At 35.1% G+C, this 22,978-nt stretch overlaps 3 protein-coding genes and 1 pseudogene across 4 annotated transcripts; 3 read left to right on the top strand and 1 right to left on the bottom strand.

Moving 5' to 3' along the window:
* The first annotated feature begins 6,311 nt into the window (after nucleotides 1-6,311).
* Nucleotides 6,312-6,818, top strand: LOC108833049 (uncharacterized). Its single transcript, XM_018606495.2, has one exon. The coding sequence runs from the start codon at nucleotides 6,312-6,314 to the stop codon at nucleotides 6,816-6,818; it is 507 nt and encodes a 168-aa protein (XP_018461997.2).
* A 507-nt stretch (nucleotides 6,819-7,325) lies between these two features.
* Nucleotides 7,326-10,731, bottom strand: LOC108833051 (WAT1-related protein At1g09380-like). Its single transcript, XM_018606497.2, has 7 exons — nucleotides 10,424-10,731; nucleotides 9,192-9,254; nucleotides 8,928-9,044; nucleotides 8,572-8,824; nucleotides 7,970-8,128; nucleotides 7,731-7,882; nucleotides 7,326-7,609 (listed from the first exon to the last, which is right to left on the bottom strand). The coding sequence occupies exons 1-7, from the start codon at nucleotides 10,603-10,605 to the stop codon at nucleotides 7,378-7,380; spliced, it is 1,158 nt and encodes a 385-aa protein (XP_018461999.2). The 5' UTR covers nucleotides 10,606-10,731; the 3' UTR covers nucleotides 7,326-7,377.
* Nucleotides 10,732-12,489: 1,758 nt separating this feature from the next.
* Nucleotides 12,490-18,524, top strand: LOC130509012 (GDSL esterase/lipase At1g09390-like; annotated as a pseudogene).
* On the top strand, nucleotides 12,861-15,629 carry LOC108833053 (uncharacterized). Of its 2 annotated transcripts, none has more exons than XM_018606498.2 (9): nucleotides 12,861-13,715; nucleotides 13,795-14,022; nucleotides 14,130-14,210; nucleotides 14,398-14,464; nucleotides 14,545-14,659; nucleotides 14,742-14,782; nucleotides 14,904-14,979; nucleotides 15,069-15,234; nucleotides 15,307-15,629. In XM_018606498.2, exons 1-8 carry the CDS (start codon nucleotides 13,664-13,666, stop codon nucleotides 15,204-15,206), a joined length of 798 nt encoding a protein of 265 aa, XP_018462000.1. In that variant the 5' UTR covers nucleotides 12,861-13,663; the 3' UTR covers nucleotides 15,207-15,234; nucleotides 15,307-15,629. The 2 variants fall into 2 exon arrangements, with proteins under 2 accessions (XP_018462000.1, XP_018462006.1); XM_018606504.2 differs by having other exon boundaries at nucleotides 12,864-13,715; nucleotides 13,825-14,022.
* Nucleotides 18,525-22,978: the final 4,454 nt, after the last annotated feature.

Below are 22,978 nucleotides of genomic sequence, written 5' to 3'. Positions count from 1 at the left end.
ATACTCCCAAAACACGATAAATATAACAAATATCATATAATCCAATACTTAAAATATTTAATTATAATATATTAAAAATTCAATAACACAGTTTAAAAATCATATTTAAATAAAATACGACTAGTCGCTTTAGTATAATTTACTCTAAATTTCAGATTCAATATATGACTAAAATATAGTTTCAGAACTCAAACTTATAAATCACGAACTGAATCAAGAACAAAGAATGCCTCTCTTTATTATATGCTTAAGAAAACTAACTCAAAAACTTAAGCTCTCTCAATCCCTTTCACAACTCACAAGTTATACCACAACTAGGTATCTCCTTATATAGGGATTATATATTCCTAAACCTAATAGATAAACATGAATAGATAACTCCTAAACATAATGTATTTATCTAATTCCATAACTTGGTAGATTTAGGATCATTACTTGCACTTCAAGTAATCTTCAAGCTTAGTCCAACATTCTCCCTCCTAAGCTTGAAGTCTTTTGTCAACACATCTTGAACTCCTATGAGCTCCCTCATCTCCTTGAATTTAGTTCTCCCTAGTGCCTTGGTTAGGATGTCAGCCCTTTGCTCTTGTCCGGGTACATGCTCGACCTCGATCAGCTCCTTTTCTACACACTCTCTTATGAAATGGAATCGAGTGTGTATGTGTTTGCTTCGACCATGAAATACTGGATTCCTAGTCAAAGCAATAGCTGATTGATTATCTATCCTGATGACCACCCGTTCGCTCGCACTGCCCATGATCTCACCGAGTAAGTCTTGTAGCCAAATGGCTTGCCTTGCTGCCTCAGTCCCTGCCATGAACTCTGCTTCACAAGAACTTAGAGCAACTGTCTCTTGCTTCTGTGAACACCAAGTAATAGGACTATCTCCAACATAGAAGATATGTCCTGTAGTACTCCTCCCATCATCTTCATCGACGTTATGACTACTATCGCTGTATCCTACTATCTTAATCATCTCAGAACCAGTACGTGCAAACGTGATACCATACGATGTAGTTCCCTGTAAGTACCTTAGACATTGTTTCATTGCTGCTCCATGTGATGCTCTTGGCGCCTGCATATATCTACTCAAAACTCCCACACAAAACGCCAAATCAGGTCGGGTGTGGAGTAAATAGCGTAAGCAACCAACGTTCCTTCTATAACAAGTAGCATCGATCTCATCTTCTTCCAAAGCTCTTGAAAGCTTTAAGCCTGCCTCCATTGGAATATGACACGAGTTGCAGTTCTTCATGCCTGCCTCTTCTAGTATTCTCAACGCATATCGCTTTTGATTTAAGGTTATACCTTCCTCGTGTTGATGAACTTCTATCCCAAGGTAATAGGACAGCTTCCCTAGATCACTCATTTCGAATTTACTAGACATCTCCCTCTTGAACTTCCGGATCACATCGACGTTTGTACCTGTAACAAACAGGTCGTCTACATAGACTGCAAGAAGTAGAAGCTCGCCATTCACCTCCTTTCGAAACACTGATGGTTCTTTAGAACACTTAGTAAACTGCAACTCCTTTAGTATTTGATTAAGTTTGTTGTTCCAGGCCCTAGGCGCTTGCCTGAGTCCATATAACGCCTTCCTTAATCTGTAGACTTTTCCTTCAGAGCCCTTTACTACAAAACCCTCCGGTTGTGTGACGTATACAACCTCTTTAAGTTCTCCGTGAAGGAATGCGGTCTTGACGTCAAGGTGGTGGATCTCCCAGCCTCTTGATGCTGCCAAACTGATGAGAAGACGGATTGTCTCTATGCGAGCAACAGGAGCAAAGACTTCATCGAAGTCTATACCATACTCTTGAACATAACCCTTTGCTACAAGCCGTGCCTTGTATTTATTAATACTGCCGTCTGAGTTTCTCTTCAGTTTAAATATCCACTTCAAGCCTATAGCCTTAGCACCGCGTGGAAGCTCTACCAGCTCCCAAGTTCCATTCTTAACAATGGACTGTATTTCCTCATCACACGCTTTGATCCACTCCTCTGCTTCTTGTGCTTCACGAAAGTTTCTCGGTTCATGGTTTATCACATTCAGAAGCATCTCTCCTTCTTCCTCCTCTATCATCAGAATATAATCATCAAGATACTTTGGTGTGAACACCTGTCTCTGAGATCTTCTTAAAGTCGGAGCTGCTTCCTCTTCTTCACTATCACCTGTTTCATCACTCATATCTTGAGTCGTTGGTTCTTTCATATCATCATTACTAGTCTCCTCGACGTCCTCTGACTTTATCTCAGTAATCCTATCCATATTAGGAATATCTTCTTGTAGTCCATGGTTACCAAACTCTCCAATAGTAACCTCAAAATCTCCAACTCTGTTTTCAATACTAGAGTCTCTGTTCCAGTTCCATCCTTTTGTCTCGTCGAAGACCACATCACGACTTACCACAACCTTACGTGTCTTAGGATCAAGCATTCGATATGCCTTAGACCCCGGTTCAGTGCCCAAATGCACTAGCAAGCGAGATCGATCATCAAGCTTCTTTAAGTGCTCTGTTTCAACCTTAGTGTAGCCGATGCATCCAAAGACTCGTAGGTGACATAGGTTCGGTTTTCTTCCATTATAAGCTTCATACGGAGTCATGTCTGCTAGTGATCTTGTACCAATCCTGTTCAAGAGATAAGTTGAATGCCGTATTGCTTCTCCCCAAAGATAGTTAGGAACCTTCTTGTCTTTCAAGATGCTTCTCGTCATCTCTAACAACGTCCTGTTACGTCTCTCTACCACTCCGTTTTGTTGCGGAGTGTATGGAGCCGTAAGATGCCTCTTGATTCCAGAATCTTCACAGAAAGAGTTGAACTCTCGTGACACAAACTCTCCACCTCTGTCGGTTCTGAGAGTCTGAATTTTTGCTTTTGAATCTCGTTCCACTACTTCCTTGAATCTCTTGAACTTTATAAATGCATCACTCTTCTTCTTAAGTAGTATTGACCACATATACCTAGAATGATCATCCACGAGTACAAATATATATTTGTTTCCTCCTGCAGTGCTTGGTGTAATGGGGCCACACAAGTCTCCGTGTATAAGCTCTAATATCTTCTTGGCGCGGTAAGTCGTTGCCTTTGGAAACGCCTGTCTTGCTTGCTTCCCAAGCATACATGATCCACAAACTTCTTTCTCAAGTTTCAGCTGCGGTATTCCTGTGACAAGCTCTCGTTGTATCATATATTTCATTGTCTCCTGATTTACATGTCCCAATCTTGAGTGCCACCTAGCACACTCCCCCATTGATGTCGTGTATAAGCATAAGTCCTCCTTTAGACCCATATAAACTTTGTAAAGCCTATTCTTTGACCTCAGAGCTTTTACAAGTAGCTTTCCTTCTCGATCACGCATGGTGAGATATTCTCCTTTTAAGCTAACATCACAACCTGATTCTGTGGCTTGTCCAAGTGAGATGATGTTACTTCTTAAATCAGGAATATAGTAAACTTCTGTCATCGTCCTTGGCTCGCCGTTCCGATCAATAAACTCTATAGACCCTTTTCCTTTGATATCTATCCGAGAGTCATCTCCGAACTTCACCTTTCCTGTGATAGTATCATCCAGATGTCTGAAATATCTCCTGTCTCCTGTCATATGGTTACTAGCACCATTATCTAAGTACCAAACGTTGTCTCCACCCATCTTGGTCTCGTATTTGCTTGGCACAATCCCATCTTCGTTGAGGTAAACAATCTCATGTATCATGAGTTCCTCTGCGTCATGAGTTTCACTCTTGTTTTCTTCTGTTTCCTGCAACTTTAGCAACCGGTCCGGACAGTCAGATGCGTAGTGCCCAAGTTTATCACATCTGTAACACATGACTCTCGATGTGTCTCTGCCTCCTCTACCGCGACCTCTTCCTCTACGACCTCCTCTTCCTCTATTACGGAGGTCGTTATAACCTCGCTGGCTTTGATTCCCATTAGACTCCATGTTAGCATACATTAGTTGCCGTTGATCATCCTGAGATTCTTCTTCATCTTCTGTTATGCGTTCCTCATAGACCTTAAGGCGACCAATTATGTCCTCAAAGCTTGTAGTTTTTAGGTCTAGTACCTGTTCCAGAGAAGCCACAATGTGTATGTACTTCTTTCGCGGTAGACTTGACAGGAACTTCTTAACCAGTCTAGGTTCATCGATGTCCACACCTAACGCTGCTGACTTTGATGATATCTCGGACAGTCTTCCTCCAAAGTCGTCTATAGTTTCCTTATCCTTCATCTTTAGTCTCTCAAACTCATTCATGAGAGTCTGTAGCCGCGCCTCTTTAACCCTCTCTGCTCCTACATGTCGTGTTTTGATGGCCTCCCAAACTTTCTTTGCCGTACTTAACTCCCCGACTTGCAAGATGAGAGACTCTGGTATTGATTGAAATAATAGTGCAACCGCCATATCATTCTTCTCTCCCTCTGTTTTTTCATCCTCAATAGTCTCCCATACTTTGTGTACTTTGAGGGTTATCTTCATGCGCATTGCCCAGACTGTGTAATTCGTCGATGTGAGCATAGGACATTTAATTGATGATGACGTTCCTCCTTTAGGTCGATCGGTAGCTGCAACAATATCCATCTTTCTCTCCTGTGCTCTGATACCAAATATAGTTTCAGAACTCAAACTTATAAATCACGAACTGAATCAAGAACAAAGAATGCCTCTCTTTATTATATGCTTAAGAAAACTAACTCAAAAACTTAAGCTCTCTCAATCCCTTTCACAACTCACAAGTTATACCACAACTAGGTATCTCCTTATATAGGGATTATATATTCCTAAACCTAATAGATAAACATGAATAGATAACTCCTAAACATAATGTATTTATCTAATTCCATAACTTGGTAGATTTAGGATCATTACTTGCACTTCAAGTAATCTTCAAGCTTAGTCCAACATAAAATATCAGCTTTGTTTTCTCTGTTTTCAACAAATAATAATAGTTCCAAACAATATAAATTATACTTCATCCGTTTCAAATTAGTTGTCGTTTTTTAAGTTAAATTTTGTTTCACTTTAAGTGTTATTTTATACTTTCAATGCATTTATTTACTAACTTTTCGGTTTTATTCCTAGTCATTTATCTCATTAATTAACAAAGTCAAATAAAACAATGTATTAATTAGGAGAAAAAAATAACTTTGAATGGTTTTTTTAATCGGTATAAAAAATCTAAACGACAAATAAAATGAAAACTGAAGGAGTGATTGTTTATTAGTTTTCATTCTAAAACTATTTACCAATGTGTATAGTGGTTTTTTATTATAATTTTCATAGAAGTTTATAAAATTCTATAGTATATTATAAATATACTTTTTTCTTTACCTTCTATTCCCCGAGTATGTATAGTAAAGTTTTTGCTTCAAAATAAGTATTGTTTTATAATTTTAATGTAAAATTTAGTAATTTTATATTCTAACTTGTTTTATATTGGTTAAAATGTGATTAGTTGGAGAAATAATTAAGTAATATATAAAGGGTTAGAGTCAATCCACTAATTGTCAATTGGTTTTAAGTTGGAAGCCCATAATAACCTGAATCTAATATGGTATCAGAGCGGTCGATCCTTGTGGATCAAAGTTAAATTAAAAAGAGCCACCCGATGTTGGACCATTCCGTGGATGGTATTCCCACAGTTGTACATGCATCTGCGTGATGGGAAGTGTTAATGAATAAAGTCCCACATCGGTAGTTAGAAAAATAATTAAGTAATATATAAAAGCTTATGGTCAATCTACTAATTGTCAATTGGTTTTAAGTTGGAAGCCCATAATAACCTGAATCTAATAACTAGTAAATATATAATTAAATATTTTTTTAATCTGTATGTCTAAATCTTAAAATAATGTTTAAAATGAAATAGAATGAGTACTTGATTCTGCTCTATTCCTACAAGAATGATGCATTTTTGTAGGGAATATCAATATAGTAATTACTAGAATGATTTGAGCTATTCCAAGTAATTTCTCTCTTTTTTTTTTAATCTTGTAGAGGTCCACATTCTGTGGATAAACAATCAGTAAAAGCTTACCAAAGTGAGATTCCATGTAAGACTTTAAACTTCAGTTTGCAAACACTATCGTAGTCAAACAAAATCTTCTTCAGTTGGTATTCTTCCATAAATCTCATTGACTATAACTGAAGAAGATTACGATATCTTTATACTCACCCAAAACTTAGCTAATATAAAGATATTCACCTATTGACTAATTTATTAAGATGCCTAATTTTCAAATATAAAGATATCATCGGAATCATTCTCAAACCACCACCGAATCGTAACTCACAAACCAAAAAAACACGAATGAAAATGTATCGCATTCTTTTGATACTTTTGGCGATTACACTCGTTTGCTCCGTCGCAGAAGCGAACACTCAACAAACAATCTATGCCATCTGCAAACAGACAATAGACATCAAATTCTGCAGTGGGATCCTTGCCAAGAACCAGGCTACTTCCCCAATCATGAAAGATTTCTTGAAAGTGACTGTGACAGAAGCTGAAAGAATATCGGCCAACACATATTCCTTCATCAGCACGATCTTTTTAAATGTTGGAAGCGGGCCCGGTCTACAGAAGTGTGTTGAATCTTACGCCCGTGTGAACGCATCGTTCACGAATGCTGTATCTCTCTTTAACGAGGACCGGTTCGCTGAGATCATCGGACTCATGGATGAGGTTTCCTATGGTGTTGGTATATGTAAGACAGATTTTAATGTGCCCGGTTATAATGTCAATCCGATGATTGCTAAAAACAGAGAGACAAATGTTTTAGCGGCCATGGAAAAAATCATTAGTCATATGGTTCCTTCATAATATGATTGTTGAAGTTTTGATAATATATAAGCAAATGTTTTCAGAAAATTTATAATGTATTCAGAAGCTTCTTAATTGCAAATCTCTACCCACATACATGTTCAACATTCGATAACTGATCTATCTTATTTTTGCGATTAACTCCACATCGGCTAGTGTGTTTGTACGCTCATTCACTGCATTCCTAGGCTCTTCTACCGGACGATGGTTAGTGCGTTCATTTTTAGGATTCGAAAATTTTGTTTATTAATCCTAAAATTATTACATAATCTTTTTCTTTAGCTTTGTTTAGCTCACATAGTATCACAAATAGATACTCATAAATGGTTTATAGTTTTTCCCATAAGTGTTTTTTCTTATTTTTGAGATTTTGTTGTAAGATTTTAGTCTCTTAGTTTTGGTCAACGATTTTATCTTCTTTTTTTAATGGATCTTATCGTCAAATCCGAAATCAACCGGTTAAGAAACTCAAATATGCTTTATAACAAAAAAAAAATGGATATCCAGTTTAGTTGACTCATAATAGCTCATACTTATATGATGAAGAAGCAACAACATTTTAAGGCGAGATAAGTCTACCGGCACCGTTGCCACTACCTGATGCTGCTCCTCCTCCTCCCGTAGGCAATCTCGATTCAATATCTTCGTTAACATCACATTTGGCTGCGTGTTGTTGTTTCACCTTCTTTTGGTTCTCTTCTTGTTCTTGGTCTTGATTCTCATTCATCTCTCTGTCTTTCCCCCACAAAACGCCATACAGCCCAATAACCACAAGTGCTGATCCCATAAACCTAATACATACATATCATCTAAGTCAGCATCATCATCCGGTTTTATATTAATTTTTGTAAAGTGAGAGCATAGAAAACATAGTTGACAAAAAAAAAAAAAAAGAGAGCATAGAAAACATACGTGCCGGTGTAGAGTTTCTCTTCAAGAAGAGTCCAGCTGAAAACGGCGACAACTACGAGCAGTAATGGGCTGAAAACAGATACGTAGAGAGGACCTTTTATTTGTATTGCCCATGACATTAAGCAGAACGCTAACGCAGACGCCACCACTCCCTGCGTTTAAAATTATATACCAAATATGCTTTGCTTAGTTAAGATTATTTTCTAATTTCTAATCATAGTATATGTAAATGTACTTACGGCGTAAAGGGCTGAGATGAGACGGAGAGGAGAGCCGAGAGACCAATCAGCGAGTTTGTGATCGGAGATCAAAGCGATGCCTCCACATTCGATACTTCCCATCAAACACATTAGAAGTGTGCTCGTGTATGGTGCTGCAAATGTTTCACTCATTTTCGTCTGTAGCAAACAAACAAAAAACAATCAACCATAATAATCTGTATAGATTATGATGAGTAGCGGTTTTAATTTTGACTAGCTTTATAAACCAACACAAAAGTGTTCAGTATATGTATTTATTCAATTATATTGTTAGACTTTTTTGGTTAGAAATTTAATTTTGGTTTGGAATAAATAATTGTGTCTATTCAGTTTTATTTTGAAAAATAAATTATTTGAAGATATACAAAAAGAATCTAATGATTCTTAATTATAAAAGAAAAGAAAATTTGGCAATAGCTAAATTGAAAATTAGTTCAATTTTAGGTATCTGCTATTTCAGTTTGGTTGAAATTGGTTTTCCAGATAGAAACTGATAACAAGTTATATATACTTAGTATATATTTTTGAAGAAACAATTTGCTGTTTAGAGAAAAAAATTATATACTTAGTATATGAGTTACCTGAATAATGAACCAAACGGCACACGAAACGGCGGCAGCCATGATCATGAAAGGCCCCAAGAGGAAGTTAGAACCGTTGGAATCGGAACCATGGTTAGTGATGTTTTGAGCATAAGCCCAATGGATCTTGGACTCTCCAATGCCAATGGTGTGACCATGGTAGAAGGAAAGAACCATGGCTCCGGCCACACATACTACTGTCCCTATCACCTTGGCTTGTCCTGATGCCTTTCTAATCCCTACAGCTTCTTGTCTGAAAATGTTGTTTTGAGTTTAAAAAAAGTTACCACTAACGAGTTTAGTACATGATGGAAACTTTATTAAGGGTAGATTCATATAGATATAATATAGATAACCTGAAGATTGCGGCGAGGAGGAAAGTGACCGCCGGCAAGAGATTAGTTAAGGCACAAGCAATGGTGGGAGATGAATTCTGAAGTCCTATGAAGTAGAGCACTTGGTTCCCGGTCACACTGCGAAGAAAATCAAGATAAACAACCTTATAAGAACTATGTTTTATTAAGTACTAAGAATTCATTGCTTTGTTTAAGATAAGTATTAATAATACAGTTTATAAAATGAGACTGCAGTTGGCAGGTAAAGTGTATATATGTAAATACCCGGTGATGGAGCAGAAGAAGATTTGGACAAGAACCCTTAGTGTGATCTTCGGTCTTGTCTTACTGCACAAGAAACCATGTGATTTACGTTTCCGTTAGTCAGTAATCATTAATCAAGTAATTAGTTTAACATCGAATGTGATAATGAAAACATAGTTTTTCATCCCAAATGACTCAGGGCTAAAGGATTTAACAATCAAATTTACATCTTAATTCTAGAACTAATGATGGAAACAGGTAAACGGGACGCACGTGCGACGCTTTATTCTCCTGGCACCATGTTTTGTTTTGTCTGTTTGTGCTTTCCGTTTAAGAAAGAAACGTGACGCATGGATTGTGTGAGACTGCGTCACATTTCTCATTTGGTTCTCTCGAGAACCGGAAACTATATGATTAATTACGTACAATTCGACAAAAGGACTATGATTGACGATACTATGACCGTAGAGACTCTTAAAAATAACGGTAAATAGTTAGTCATTAACAAATCTATAGCTACCATAATACTATGCGTATATAGGTTAATTCTCCGGAAAATAAAACGATGCCGTGTTAATTTCATTTTCTTAATTATTATTTAATCATTGGAAATTTATTAGTTGCCAACTCATCTTAAATGTTGAATATTAATTAGCTAAAATCCATTCAAACTAACAATAGTATTAATTAGCTTATTGGAGTAACATTAAAAAGTCTTGACCAGACAAAAATCTTAAATGTAAGTGAACTTCATGTAAATTAGTTAAAAGTAGTCTTTTGTTAAACTTTGGAAAGTAATTAGTTTGGTTGAAAAAAAAAATTAGTTTGGTTGAAAAAAAATAGTTTGGTTGATGCCAGAAAAGTCGAAGAGGGAAAATCGTTCTACAATCGTTTTGTACTTTCTCAGTTAGACGTAAGACGAACCAGATGTTAACTTCAACCAAAACAACACTAGAAGAAAAATTTAACTATTGAAGTTGACAACGATATTTCAGTTCTATCGCTGATCTTCTTAAAACATAGACTCAAGAAGTATGTAAGAAAACCTTAATTAATTTGAAGCTCAAAAACTAATAGAACTAATATAAACTTATATCTTATAACAATCTTGTCCAAGAAACAATGAATTCAACATTTCATGAATGCAATTTTGTTAATCATATAATAATGCATGTCCAAAACCGTTAGTTGACTAAGTCATATGTTTTTTTTAACAAACTAAGTCATGTGTATAGATTCTAATTAGTACGTACCGTTCAAGAAAAAATGCGACGGGAAAGGTGGCGATAGTGGCAAAGATTTGGCGGTAAGCGACAAGAATGAGAGGCTTCATGCCGGATTCCATAGCCATCTTCGACGTAATGTTCATGCCTGCGTAGCCGATTTGCACCAGCACCATCGCCAAGGACGGCAACAAGTCTCTCGATTTAACCATCTTCAATATATTCTTCAAAAGAAAAGTATGCTTATATTCTCTATATTTGTTTCTCTCACGATTACTAATCAATAATAATTGTTCATGAAACCAAGTTAAGAAAAAGAGAGAGGTGGGTTCTTTAGAGCATTTGTTAGTTCCCCAAATATATATTTTCTTTCCATTCGGCCTTTTCTTTATAGCCGCAAATGTATACATATATGAATTAAATGTATAAATACGAATACATATACAGACAAAACTATATATATATATTAATACGAGAGAGGTGTTTTAAACAGAAAGGTGAGAAACGGTTCGAGAATGAAGTTTACTTGTAACGCATGTGCTCTCTTTTAGGGCATATGACACACGAAACAATGGGTGATTTGTATCATTTGATATTTATGGCACTTTACTTAACTTTTCTTCTCGTTGATGACTAATGTATTACGAATTGGCGTTTTTTTCCAGAAAATAACTTAAATATAATTTTGTCTTTCTGAACAATTTTTCGGTTTCCGTTTATTCATGGGTTAGGTGGAGCTTGTGAATGAATGGAAGTAGCACGCATGCATAAATGTCTTTCTCAAGCTTCAAGCAATCAATTTGCCTTTGAAAAAACACGTTTATGTAATATTGAATCAAGGGTTTGGTTTATCGCTTGATTGAATTATTAAGATTAGTATCATCTTGGGTATTTTGAATTTATATTTATTTAAGTACTTTCAGAAAACTGATAAAATTATTTAAACCATAAATTCAGAAAACTGATTGGATTATTTAACTTACAAAGATAACTGTGATTATTTGTAAAAATTCAACAAAAGAAAAACAAGATTCATAATTCATACACTGAAAATGTATAAATAAATATCTCATATATATAGATTGATATTTTTTTGAATTAAAGGTTATGTTGTAGAGACAAAAATAGCACTTTAAATAAAAATGTATTGGATTGAGTTCTAACTTTAACTATTAATTTGAATAAAATATAAAAATTGATATTATATTATATTGAAGATGGTCTAAAAATATTATAATTTTTATTAGTCAGTAACTAAGAAAAAGTCAGCAATTGACAAATAATCATAAAAATTAACTTTCTTATATAAAAAAAAATATTTATCCGGGCCAAAACCTAATTAACAGTAAATGCATACAAAAAGAAAACCAAGCGGTGTTAGTCTAGTAGTGACAAATTTCTGGAGTTTGGTGTATATTTACATCAGTTTTAGGTTTATTGGAACTAAATTATCATCATTTGGCGAGTACGGGTTTGGATTTTGGTCCAAATAGTTTACATGGTGGATCATAACAGATGATCGGTTCGGAAGGTATTCCAAACTCGGATCATGCAGTGTGGTAGTCAGTATACTCTGTAACACTAAGTGTATTTCTTTCGGAGCCAACCGGATGAGTGATAATACTTATTAAAAAAAAAGAACGTATACAACAAAGTTACTTTTTCGAAAATGCTTTCTAAAATGAAGAGGAATTGTGATTAATGCTCCATTTGCATGAGCGGTGACGTCCAATGATTTTTCGTGCCTCTTTGTTGGCTTTCGATGTAAATTTATTCGATCTCATCTTTTCGCTATTACGTAAAAAAGAAACTTTCCGTTTTTTAGATTTGGATATATATGAATGCACATATTTACGTAATGATTAGCATCTCTATCACTCTATGCATAGCGCCAAATACAGTTCACTATCTGTCTATCATGTACATTTCGTCGTGGGCCGTGGGTAAAATGGGCCTTTGACTAGACCCACACTAGAGCCCACAAATTCGTTTTACAACGGTGGGAGATTTATTGGAATCGATCTTTAATAGCCTGAGTAATGTGTCAGTGTCAACCACCAACCTACAAAGTTTTCAACTCTGTATAAAGGATTCACACTAAAGCTTTAAAAGATAAAGAAGGCCCACACACTATAGGCTTACCATTTAGACATTTAGTTACAAAGCTCTCAGTGCAGACTATCAATCAGCCACTTCTTGAAATGGCTACGCTCTCTCTCCACTCCCACGCCTTCCTCATCCTTAGTCTACTGCTGGTGATCCTCAATCTCCGACAACACTTGGCGGTGGCCGGAGGATGCCAGTATCCTCCCGTGATCTTTAACTTCGGAGATTCTAACTCTGACACGGGTGGACTCGCCGCCGGACTCGGTTATATCATTGGTATCCCAAATGGCCGCTCATTTTTCCGGAGATCCACTGGTCGACTGTCTGACGGCCGACTCATCATCGATTTCCTTTGTAAGTTGAACTTCTCTTCGCTCTTGTTTGACTCACGTGACTATGCGACGGTTGAAAATTAGAAGTAGCTTTAGTCATGCCGTACCAACCGTCAGATGAAACGGGTTAGATCATAATCGACGGGCGAGAACCGCGCTCGAGAATCGATGTCGGTGATCGCGTTTACGTGATATCACAAAACGACACAACTCCTTGAAATGATGAAATCTATTACTAGAAGAGACAAGTGTGGGGCCCATTTCACAAATCACAACATGGAAGATCAAGTATCATGGAAAGGGGTCCCACTGTTTAGATTCGGCGCGTGATCTCCATCTGTTAGGTTGCGTGACTAAATAGCTTTTAGTTGTTGTCTAAACAACCTTAATTAATCGAATGCATAAATACTTTGTTTATAACGATGTTGAGATTTAAATCTATAATATAATACCACAGTTGAGGCTCTCCCTGCTTGCCACGTCATCATTTTTTTCGCGGGTGGGCTTTTCTCTTTTATTTTTTGGGCTTCTCTTAAGAATATTTTATTTTCCTCGCGGCCTATAACTTCTCATCTCAATACTCGACGACACAAAAGAAAGCACGATTAGGGATTCTGCTGCCTCTGTCTAGATCTTTCTATGGCGATTCCTCTTCCGATTTTCATCTTCTAAGATCGATCTTTAACACACTGCGCTATGGCCACGAATCGATTCATCATTCCGGCCAATTAACACCACAAATCCCACGAACTCTCCGTCTTCTTATGCGTATCAAAACCCATTAACACCACAAATCCGGAGATGGCTGAGACTGGAATCAAGCTTCACAACCATGCTATCTCAGTTTATCTTCACTCCAAAAGCTAGAATCCTCTTTCGAAAATGTATGATGATTTATTTTTTAGTCTAAAACATGTTCATTCCAGTAGTTTCCATACATATATTGTACTTTGACAACGCTAGGTTTCTTTGTAAACATGGATGTGGCCGCAGTGGAAACTGATCGATTGCGATTATCTCCATCGTTCTTTCGAAGATGGAGAAGTGAAAGAGGCGAAAAGGATACGGACAGTCGTGAGGAAGGAGAGTTGGGTTACTGGGAACACAAATTACTAACCGAACTTCTCGAGCAAATTCAAGCATCGCAACACCGGCGAAATCCCCCATCGTCTTGGAAAGCTTCGGGTTTTGGTCTCGGCTTATAGATTCCCTCTAGAACCTTATATATCTATCATCTGTTTTTTATTCCTTCTTTCAAACTCACACCTTCATTTGGTTAACCCATGTGTTGTTCGCAGAAATCTATGATCGTGGCTCTATCAGTTCACAGGATCCATCAAGACCCAAGCTGTTGATACACCCTATTGCTTCCCGTAAAGGTTTGTTTGATTCAATTATCTCAAATAGATTTTTGGAACATATGGTTATGAGTTTTTTAAAAAGTATAGATGATATTTTCACTCAGATCGAGAGGTTTACTAGATGTATATATACTCGGTAACAACATTTCATTCCATCCATATATTTCACTTAATACTGTAGTCTACAAAATACTTTCACTTGCAGGTAAACTCTATCTGAACTCCAAACCAGTGATCACATTTTATTTTGCCATCAAAGAGTTCATAAGCAGGTTACAACTCTTTATGTCTTGCTTAAATTCAAAATTTAGATGTCTATTAATTCTTTGGCAAACCTATGTGCTTCCTGCAGCTTGGGAGGTGCAGCAGCAGAGGTTTTCCCGTGTATTGATACCAGGGAAGGAATAAAAAAAGAACTTGTGCCAACCAGAGATCTAAACACATACATCTCCAACTCTAACAAGCAGGTTACTCTCAGGCTTTCTTTTAGTTAGGTCTTTGAAGTTTTAAATAGCACCAGTTAATTGTATCTATGTTCTCTGCGTGAAGACACAGGTATGTGTTTCTCCTGGCATTACCGGGGTTATCAGGTATGACGTTTACAGCCTGACCCATATCTAATGGAACAACCTACTTTAGCTATATGTTCAAATTTCTCGGGTTCTTTTAGAGGGTTTGTTATGAACTAGCAGTGGATGACAGCAAAGATAGTGTCACGTTTGTGATCTTGAACAGGGAGTTGATTAAGCTCATCAAGCAAGATGCAGCTACTCTGGCTCTTGAGGAGGTACAGTTTAACTCATACACTACATTTTTCCTGCGTTTAAAATGGTCAAAATCTATCTGAATGCCTCTCAAACCTCGAACCTACTACAGATGAGTGGCGGTGGAGGGCAAGATCTACCAAGATGCCTTGAAGATCTAGCTGGCGAGGATTACATTTTTCCAGATTGTCACTCAATACAGGTTCACTTCAAACCACCACTGTACCTTCAGAGTCTCTGCAATCAGTGATGATAGCTTCTTTGGCACTCAATCAGATGTGGGTTATTACAAGTTTTCTGAAACATTTCTCCTATCAAATTTAACCAACACATGTACAACTGTATCTCAGAGTAGCAGTAGCAACCAAGCTTAAGTCGTTGACAGGGATGGTGGACAAGCAACAGCAGCAACCAGCTACACGGTTGATGCAGCGAAGAGAGCTATGGGAGTTGACGAAGCACATCCTCCCGACTTTGAAGACAAAGAAAAACCTGCAAATGCTCCCGTCAGTGATAGTTTGAAGTCGATCAAACTGTCTATCCCACTTAGTCTTCATTGCTTTTAAAATTGCAACATTCCTATGTTTTCCCTATTTTAAACTTTGCTTCTATCTTGCATTTTCGGCTACTATGATTTCATATAATAAAGGCAAGTTGACAGGTCTTTGCATAATGAGAATGTTCTTACGTTATTGCATGAATGCATGTTCACATAGTAACCCGTCACTTACCGTAAACTTAGCATCAACTTCGGCCTGTTTGCATTCATAGTTTTTTATTTATTACATATGTAATTTAGGCATAAGTTATCAAGAAACTGATTAATGGGTCTCCATATAACCTACTATAAGTACTGAGATAGGTATAATCCACAAGTGAAGCAATTTTTTTTTGCAGACCACCATCATTTAAAAAAATTCAAAGGTGTGCAACTAAAACCATTAACTTATACATTTATTAGTGACTAAAATAATCACATTTTACCGAGTGGTTATAATTTGATTTAACTACATATTCTTTATAAATCTAATTCTCATGCCATTCAAGATCGTGTGGGAGCATACAATGAAATCTCAACAACAACAACCTTTAAAATCCCCCCCCCCCCCCCCCCCCACCCCCACACACAGAACCTATTGTTTTTAAGATATTACTTTCTTTCGAATATATGCAAATACTTGAATATATAAGAAAGTTTAATTCATTATTTTCAACGAGTACAATTTAACAACACACACCCACTAAAAGTATTATACAAGACGTCCACAAGACCAACACAAAGGCACGAGCTCATGCTCTAAATATTCAAGTTTCGGTAGATCAACTTCATCAATGCGAACACAGAAAACAAACATCACTTTCTTCTTCAGCGATCCACAAAACGCAACGACTATGTAGATAACCCCGCGCTTGCGCGGGGTCTCCGCCCCTAGTACATAGAGATTTGGAACAAGACAAATTTAGTCTGCTTTCCTTGTTTTCAGTTTTGTTTTGGTTCTTTTACTTTTTCATGATTGATGAATCTATTAAAGTGCCACTTCAATGTACAACTTTGGTATTTAATGAATGTAACGGTCCCAAAAATTTGGAATATTTGCAGGCGAGAGTTTGAATACAAGTCTGTTAAACCCATACTTAGACTCAATGGTTTGGATCAAAGTTCCAAAACGGCGCTAACTTCGCCATCGTTGGATCTACAACTCTTCCTAGATATGTTCCGTTCGTGCTCAACATTCAGCTCATGCAGTTCCTCCACTTTAAATCACGAGCACTCGATCTTGCTTCCACCTCAGGTATATATATATATCTGACCCCAGCAAACTCTTTATCACCAACGTACCATTAGACTGTAATATGCATTTTGTTTTACAGATCCTTTGAAAGAGATGATGATAACTGAGAGTGGATTCAGAAACGCACTGTACATGATCGATATCGGGCAAAACGATATTGCAGACTCATTTTCCAAAGGCCTTTCTTACTCTCAGGTCGTCAAGCATATTCCAAACGTTATTTCTGAGATCAAGAGTGCCATTAAGGTCAGAACTTTCACATATATATATATAACTTTTTATTTAAGTGTTGATTTTGAGAGAAACTTGAAAATATTTCAGACATTGTACGACGAAGGAGGGAGGAAGTTCTGGGTACACAACACAGGACCTTTAGGTTGTCTGCCTCAGAAACTTTCAATGGTTCATAGCAAAGCTTTCGACAAGCACGGTTGTCTATCGAGTTATAACTCAGCCGCAAAGCTGTTCAACGAAGGGTTGGATCATATGTGTCGGGAGATGAGGACCGAGCTGAGAGATGCCGACATAGTCTATGTCGATATTTATGCCATCAAATATGATCTCATCGCAAACTCTACTAACTACGGTATGTTTTTATTTCAAGCATATACTACCCCTCTTAGTGCCGTCCCGGAAATTCAGTGGCCTAAAGCATATTTTAAAATAGTGGCTAAATTTTGTTTAAAAATATATGTGTAAATTTTCAATTCTATATAATTTTTATGTAAAAACGTATGTTAATTTAGGTCAGAAATATTTTATAAAAATAAAGGATAAAAAAACTATACAACTGTCAAAACTATATATGAAAGTGGAAATTTATTGTGATAAACATCTATATAATCAAATATAAAGATAATATTGTAAAAATATATATGAAAGTGGAAATCTATTATGATAAACATCTATATAATCAAATAAAAAGATACTATCGTAAAAAAACTAAACTGACATAAACAAAAAGAAAAATTACTCAAAAGAAAACCACGTTAACTAACGAAAATTGGAACATAAGTCCAAAACAAAACACATCACTAAAATACAGAAAATAAAAAAGATGCTGCATTAGACATTGAACTTCAATCATTATATTGCAATGTGGCCTTAGAAACTGTGATTAATATGTGGCCTAAAGCACAAGTTTTGTCTGCCTTATGGCCGGGACGGCACTGCCCCCTCTGTTCATAAAAGATAATGTTTATGTGATTTTAAACATATTGAGAAAACATAATAAATTTACTAATAATTTTTTTTTATTTACCACTATTAACTGATAAAATTTGCATAACTTTTTCTGAAAATACATATTTTTGAAATAAAATTTTATTTTAAACATTTATCTTTTAGAAACAGAGATGCTATGTATTATTAAACACCATTAGTGTCTGGTTACACCTTTATGTCAGACTAATTCATTCATGTATTGTGCAGGCTTTGAGAAACCATTGATAGCGTGTTGCGGATACGGAGGGCCTCCTTACAACTACAATGTGAACATAACGTGTGGGAACGGTGGCTCTAATAGCTGTGACAAAGGGTCTCGGTTTATAAGTTGGGACGGAATACATTACACCGACACGGCTAACGCAATTGTTGCCATGAAAGTATTGTCCATGCAGTACTCTACGCCACCGACTCCGTTTCATTTCTTTTGCAGCCGCTGAGATTATATATCTAATTGTGAATTAAAAATATTGCAGTAAAGAGAAATGAGATGTGTACTTCTATGGTTCTACCAAATGCCATTTGTAAAAAGACCTGCGATTGTTTTGGTTCTCTGTTTTCGACAAGTTCAAAAATTTGTCAAGAATATTACAGTTCCCTATAATAACGTTTCACCCCTAGATTCAACCTTGCTTTTAGGCATTGGCATTTCAAATATCAGTTCGGATCTAGTATTTTGGGTACGAGGTACTTCGAATTAGAAGCTAAAGGATCCATATAGGAACCAACAAATAAATCAAAGTATTTATTTCATCTTAATTTTAAGTTTAACAAAATTAGTATTTATATTAAATTATTAGTTTAAAATAATAAAATTTAAAATATCAACTCTCCTCTAGGATTACCATAGAAGCTCTCTCCATGTTAATTGCTTGTGTCCAACGTATTCAAGCAGTTGTGCTACATTTCCTTCATCAGAGGCTAAAATGGTGTTGTAACTAGCTCTTTCCACTTTCCAGAGAGTCATAGCAAAGTCCTTATTGCGTCCGGAGTGTCATTGCCATCCAATTACACCGAGACGGCAAACGCAACTGTAGCCATGAAAGTATTGTCCATGCAATACTCCACGCCACCAACTCTGTTTCATTTCTTTTGGCCGCTCAGATTATACATTAATTTTCAAAAAAAAAAAGAGATTTACATCTAATTTTGAATTAAAAAATTGCACTAATTGTGAATTAAAAAATTGTACTAAAGAAAAAGGAGACGTATGCTTCTACGGTTCTACCAAATGTCATTTTAATAAGGGGGAATTGGTTAACTACCCATAACGAGCACCCAAATTAGCTAAGTACCCATTGATTGACATTAGTGACTTTGTTCATACACTTTAGGCAACAAATAGACTAAAAAACCTTTGGCTTCTGACAAATCAACTGGTCAAAGCAGAGAATATCAGGTTTGGGGAAGAGTGATTGAGGTCATATGTCTGCATGTTTCTCTTTCATATGTTTTTTCCTTTGAGTTTTTAAATTAATTCTATGGATTTTTTTTCTCATCTTTGTAGAAATTGAGTTTTTTTTCATCATTTCCATTTTTCATTCAAACTTTTTTTTAAAACTCAGATTTAAACTTTTATTTTTCAATTTATATAAAATATATTTGCGAATTAACAAAATATGTTAGCGATTTAACAAAATTTGTAATAAGATACAAAATTTGTTAACATGTTACAAAATAGGTTAGTGAATTAACAAATTTTGTAACATGATACAAAATTTGTTAACATTAAAATAACATCAACTAAAGTATCGTTAACATGATACATAATTCGTTAACATTAAAATCATATCAATTTTTATTGAATTTATGATAGAACTACATTATAACTCATCAATAATTTGACCGTAGAACATTTTACAAAATATGTTAGCGAGTTCAGAAAATTTGTAACAAGATACAAAATTTGTTAACATGTTACAACATATGTTAGCGAGTTAACAAATTTTGTAACATGATACAAAATATGTTAGCATTAAAATAACATCAACTATAGTCTCGCTAACATGATACACAATTTATTAACATTAAAATAAGATCAACTTTTACTAGGTTTATAATAGGATTACATTATAACTCATCAATAATTTGACCACCAACATTTTATAAAATATGTTAGCGAGTTATAAAAAAAAAATTATATGTTCGGGGAAGAGTGATCGAGGTCATATGTCTGCATGTTTCTCTTTCACATGTTTTTTCCTTTGAGTTTTTAAATTCATTTTATGGATTTTTTCTCATTTTTTTTAGAAATTGAGTTTTTTTTCATCATTTCCATTTTTCATTCAAACTTTTTTTTAAAACTCAGATTTAAACTTTTATTTTTCAATTTATATAAAATATATTTGCGAATTAACAAAATATGTTAGCGATTTAACAAAATTTGTAACAAGATACAAAATTTGTTAGCATGTTACAAAATAGGTTAGTGAATTAAATTTTTTTGTAACATGATACAAAATTTGTTAACATTAAAATAACATCAACTAAAGTATCGTTAACATGATACAAAATTCGTTAACATTAAAATAATATCAATTTTTATTGAATTTATGATAGAACTACATTATAACTCATCAATAATTTGACCGTAGAACATTTTACAAAATATGTTAGCGAGTTAACAAAATTTGTAACAAGATACAAAATTTGTTAACATGTTACAACATATGTTAGCGAGTTAACAAATTTTGTAACATAATACAAAATATGTTAGCATTAAAATAACATCAACTATAGTCTTGCTAACATGATACACAATTTATTAACATTAAAATAACATCAATTTTTTGTAGGTTTATCTATCTTATTAAAACAGGAACATTACAACTTCTTCTAGGTGGATTTTTAAAGATGGACCTCATATATTTAAATTAAATGTCTCATTCTTTATATATAATACGTACCATACTCTAACTTTGCATTGATGTATTTCCTTAAATACAATTTTTCTTTTTGTCCATATTCTATATATGATTTTTACATTTATTACATGTCGATTTAAATAAGATATATACTAAGAATACTAAAAATATTAATCGTTCTATAATTACCCTATACAATTCATTTTAAATTGATCAGTATACTTTCATTGGCCATATTAATTTTATTAGTACGAATAACATTAGATAGATAAGTCATAGACACATACATAAAGATATGACTATTCTTATAACTATGTTAGGCCTAATCTACTTTCTAAAACAAATAACACATAGCTTCATATATTGTATATAATATAGTAATATTGTATAGTATTATATTTATACAGTAATACTAAAAACAAACCAAACTGAAATATAATATATATCAAAAATGCTTTGAACCATTACACACAAAATATATTAGACCTCAGAGATCAAATTCATTTTGAAATTACGTAATAATTATTTTAAAAAATTAAATTTCGTAATGTACAAAAAACATAAGTTTTATATAAAATTTTGTGTTACAATAAAAAGACACAACTCGCGATTGCAAAATGTTATTTTTACATACGAAAGACAGTTTTGATATTGTTCTTTAAACACAAAATTGAATATACAAACTCGATACTACATAAAACTAAATAATATAGAATACATTTTAAAAATAAAACCCGTGCGGGTGTGCATATGTTTATATAATATATAAATATATTATGTTATACATATTTTCATATAAATAATATCCCAATGTAAGTTTATATGATAAATGTTGAAAATACAAACTATATAGCACTATATATTTAAAATAATATAGAAAAAATTACTACGTTATCATAAATTTTAAAAATCAAATTTAAAAATTAAACACATTACTTATTTGAACACATTAGTACACATTGTTATTTATCAAAATTATATATTAGTACATATTGCGATCATGTATAACATTTAGTAAAAACAAAGATAAAAAAAATTGACTCCCGCTCGGTCGAGCGGGTCATGATCTAGTAATAAGATTATATTATAACTCATCAATAATTTGACCACCAACATTTTATAAAATATGTTAGCGAGTTATAAAAAAAATTTTGACCACTTTACATCTTCATATTTCAGTTTCGTTTTTTTGCCCTGCCTTGTCGCTCTCATTTACTTTCAAAATATTACTTTAGATTTTTTTCCAATGTGTATATTCTCTTTCCTTTTTTTGGTTCAAATGTGAAATATTCTCTTTCCATGTTCTTCAAATCATGTTTTGAGTATTTCTTGTTCTGCAAGATTACTAAAACTCGAGCAGTATGTATTTGGATAGAAGAACATATATATTATATACATAGCGCTGCTTTGTGTCATTTCAGAACCTCTCTTTTCTCATCGGTGTGTTGCATTTTGAGCTTCCGAGAATGAAGGCACAGCTACTCCTACGTAGAGCGTTTTGCTCAACCATAACTCCCAGTGCTAACGCTAAAATCACGCATCCCTCCCGTCTCGGCCAGATTCATGAAGCCAGGAAGCTTCTCAGTTCATGTGACTCTAACTCAGTCTCTTCCTGGAACTCCATGGTGTCCGAGTATTTCACAAACCGCATGCCTCGCGAGGCACAGCTTCTCTTCGACGAGATGGCTGAGAGAAACATCACCTCTTGGAACGGGCTGGTGTCCGAGTATATGAATAACGGGGAGATGGAGGAAGCTAGGAAAGTGTTTGACGAGATGCCTGAGAAGAATGAGGTACTCTGGACTATGCTTCAAGACAGGAGAAACGATGATGCATTTCAAGGTAGGTGTGGTGGTGATGTTTCGGAACTGAGAAATGGTGGTATAGTTGGGGAAAAGGTTCACCCGTTCACTGGAGGTACCCACCCAGAGCAAGAATCGATTGTGAAGTTTTTGGATGAATGGGATGTGTTACTGAGAGAAGCTGGGTATAATCATGATTGCAATGAAGAAGAGGGAGAGAGAGTTGATAGTCTGAGTGCGAGATATCATAGCGAGAGACTTGCGGTGGCTTATGGTCTCTTGAAGCTACCTGAAGGAGTACCCCTCCACGTCTTGAAAAACCTTAGCGTTTGTAGGGAT

The sequence above is a fragment of the Raphanus sativus genome, chromosome 1 (genome assembly GCF_000801105.2).
Source record: "Raphanus sativus cultivar WK10039 chromosome 1, ASM80110v3, whole genome shotgun sequence".
Taxonomy (NCBI): Eukaryota; Viridiplantae; Streptophyta; class Magnoliopsida; order Brassicales; family Brassicaceae; genus Raphanus; species Raphanus sativus.
Note: the sequence above shows the minus strand (reverse complement) of the source record. Positions and strands in the feature narration are given on the sequence as shown.

What these genes read in the sequence shown, in the direction of transcription:
- LOC108833049 (XM_018606495.2), top strand. Translation starts at nt 6,312, where the DNA reads ATGTATCGCATTCTTTTGATACTTTTGGCGATTACACTCGTTTGCTCC.
- LOC108833051 (XM_018606497.2), bottom strand. Translation starts at nt 10,605, where the DNA reads ATGGTTAAATCGAGAGACTTGTTGCCGTCCTTGGCGATGGTGCTGGTG. An exon ending in TCATCTCAGCCCTTTACGCC is followed by an intron (nt 7,883 to 7,969) that starts GTAAGTACATTT and finishes TTTTAAACGCAG; the next exon opens with GGAGTGGTGGCGTCTGCGTT. An exon ending in GAGAAACTCTACACCGGCAC is followed by an intron (nt 7,610 to 7,730) that starts GTATGTTTTCTA and finishes TGTATGTATTAG; the next exon opens with GTTTATGGGATCAGCACTTG.
- LOC108833053 (XM_018606498.2), top strand. Translation starts at nt 13,664, where the DNA reads ATGCTATCTCAGTTTATCTTCACTCCAAAAGCTAGAATCCTCTTTCGA. An exon ending in TAGAATCCTCTTTCGAAAAT is followed by an intron (nt 13,716 to 13,794) that starts GTATGATGATTT and finishes TGACAACGCTAG; the next exon opens with GTTTCTTTGTAAACATGGAT. An exon ending in TCTCCAACTCTAACAAGCAG is followed by an intron (nt 14,660 to 14,741) that starts GTTACTCTCAGG and finishes CTCTGCGTGAAG; the next exon opens with ACACAGGTATGTGTTTCTCC.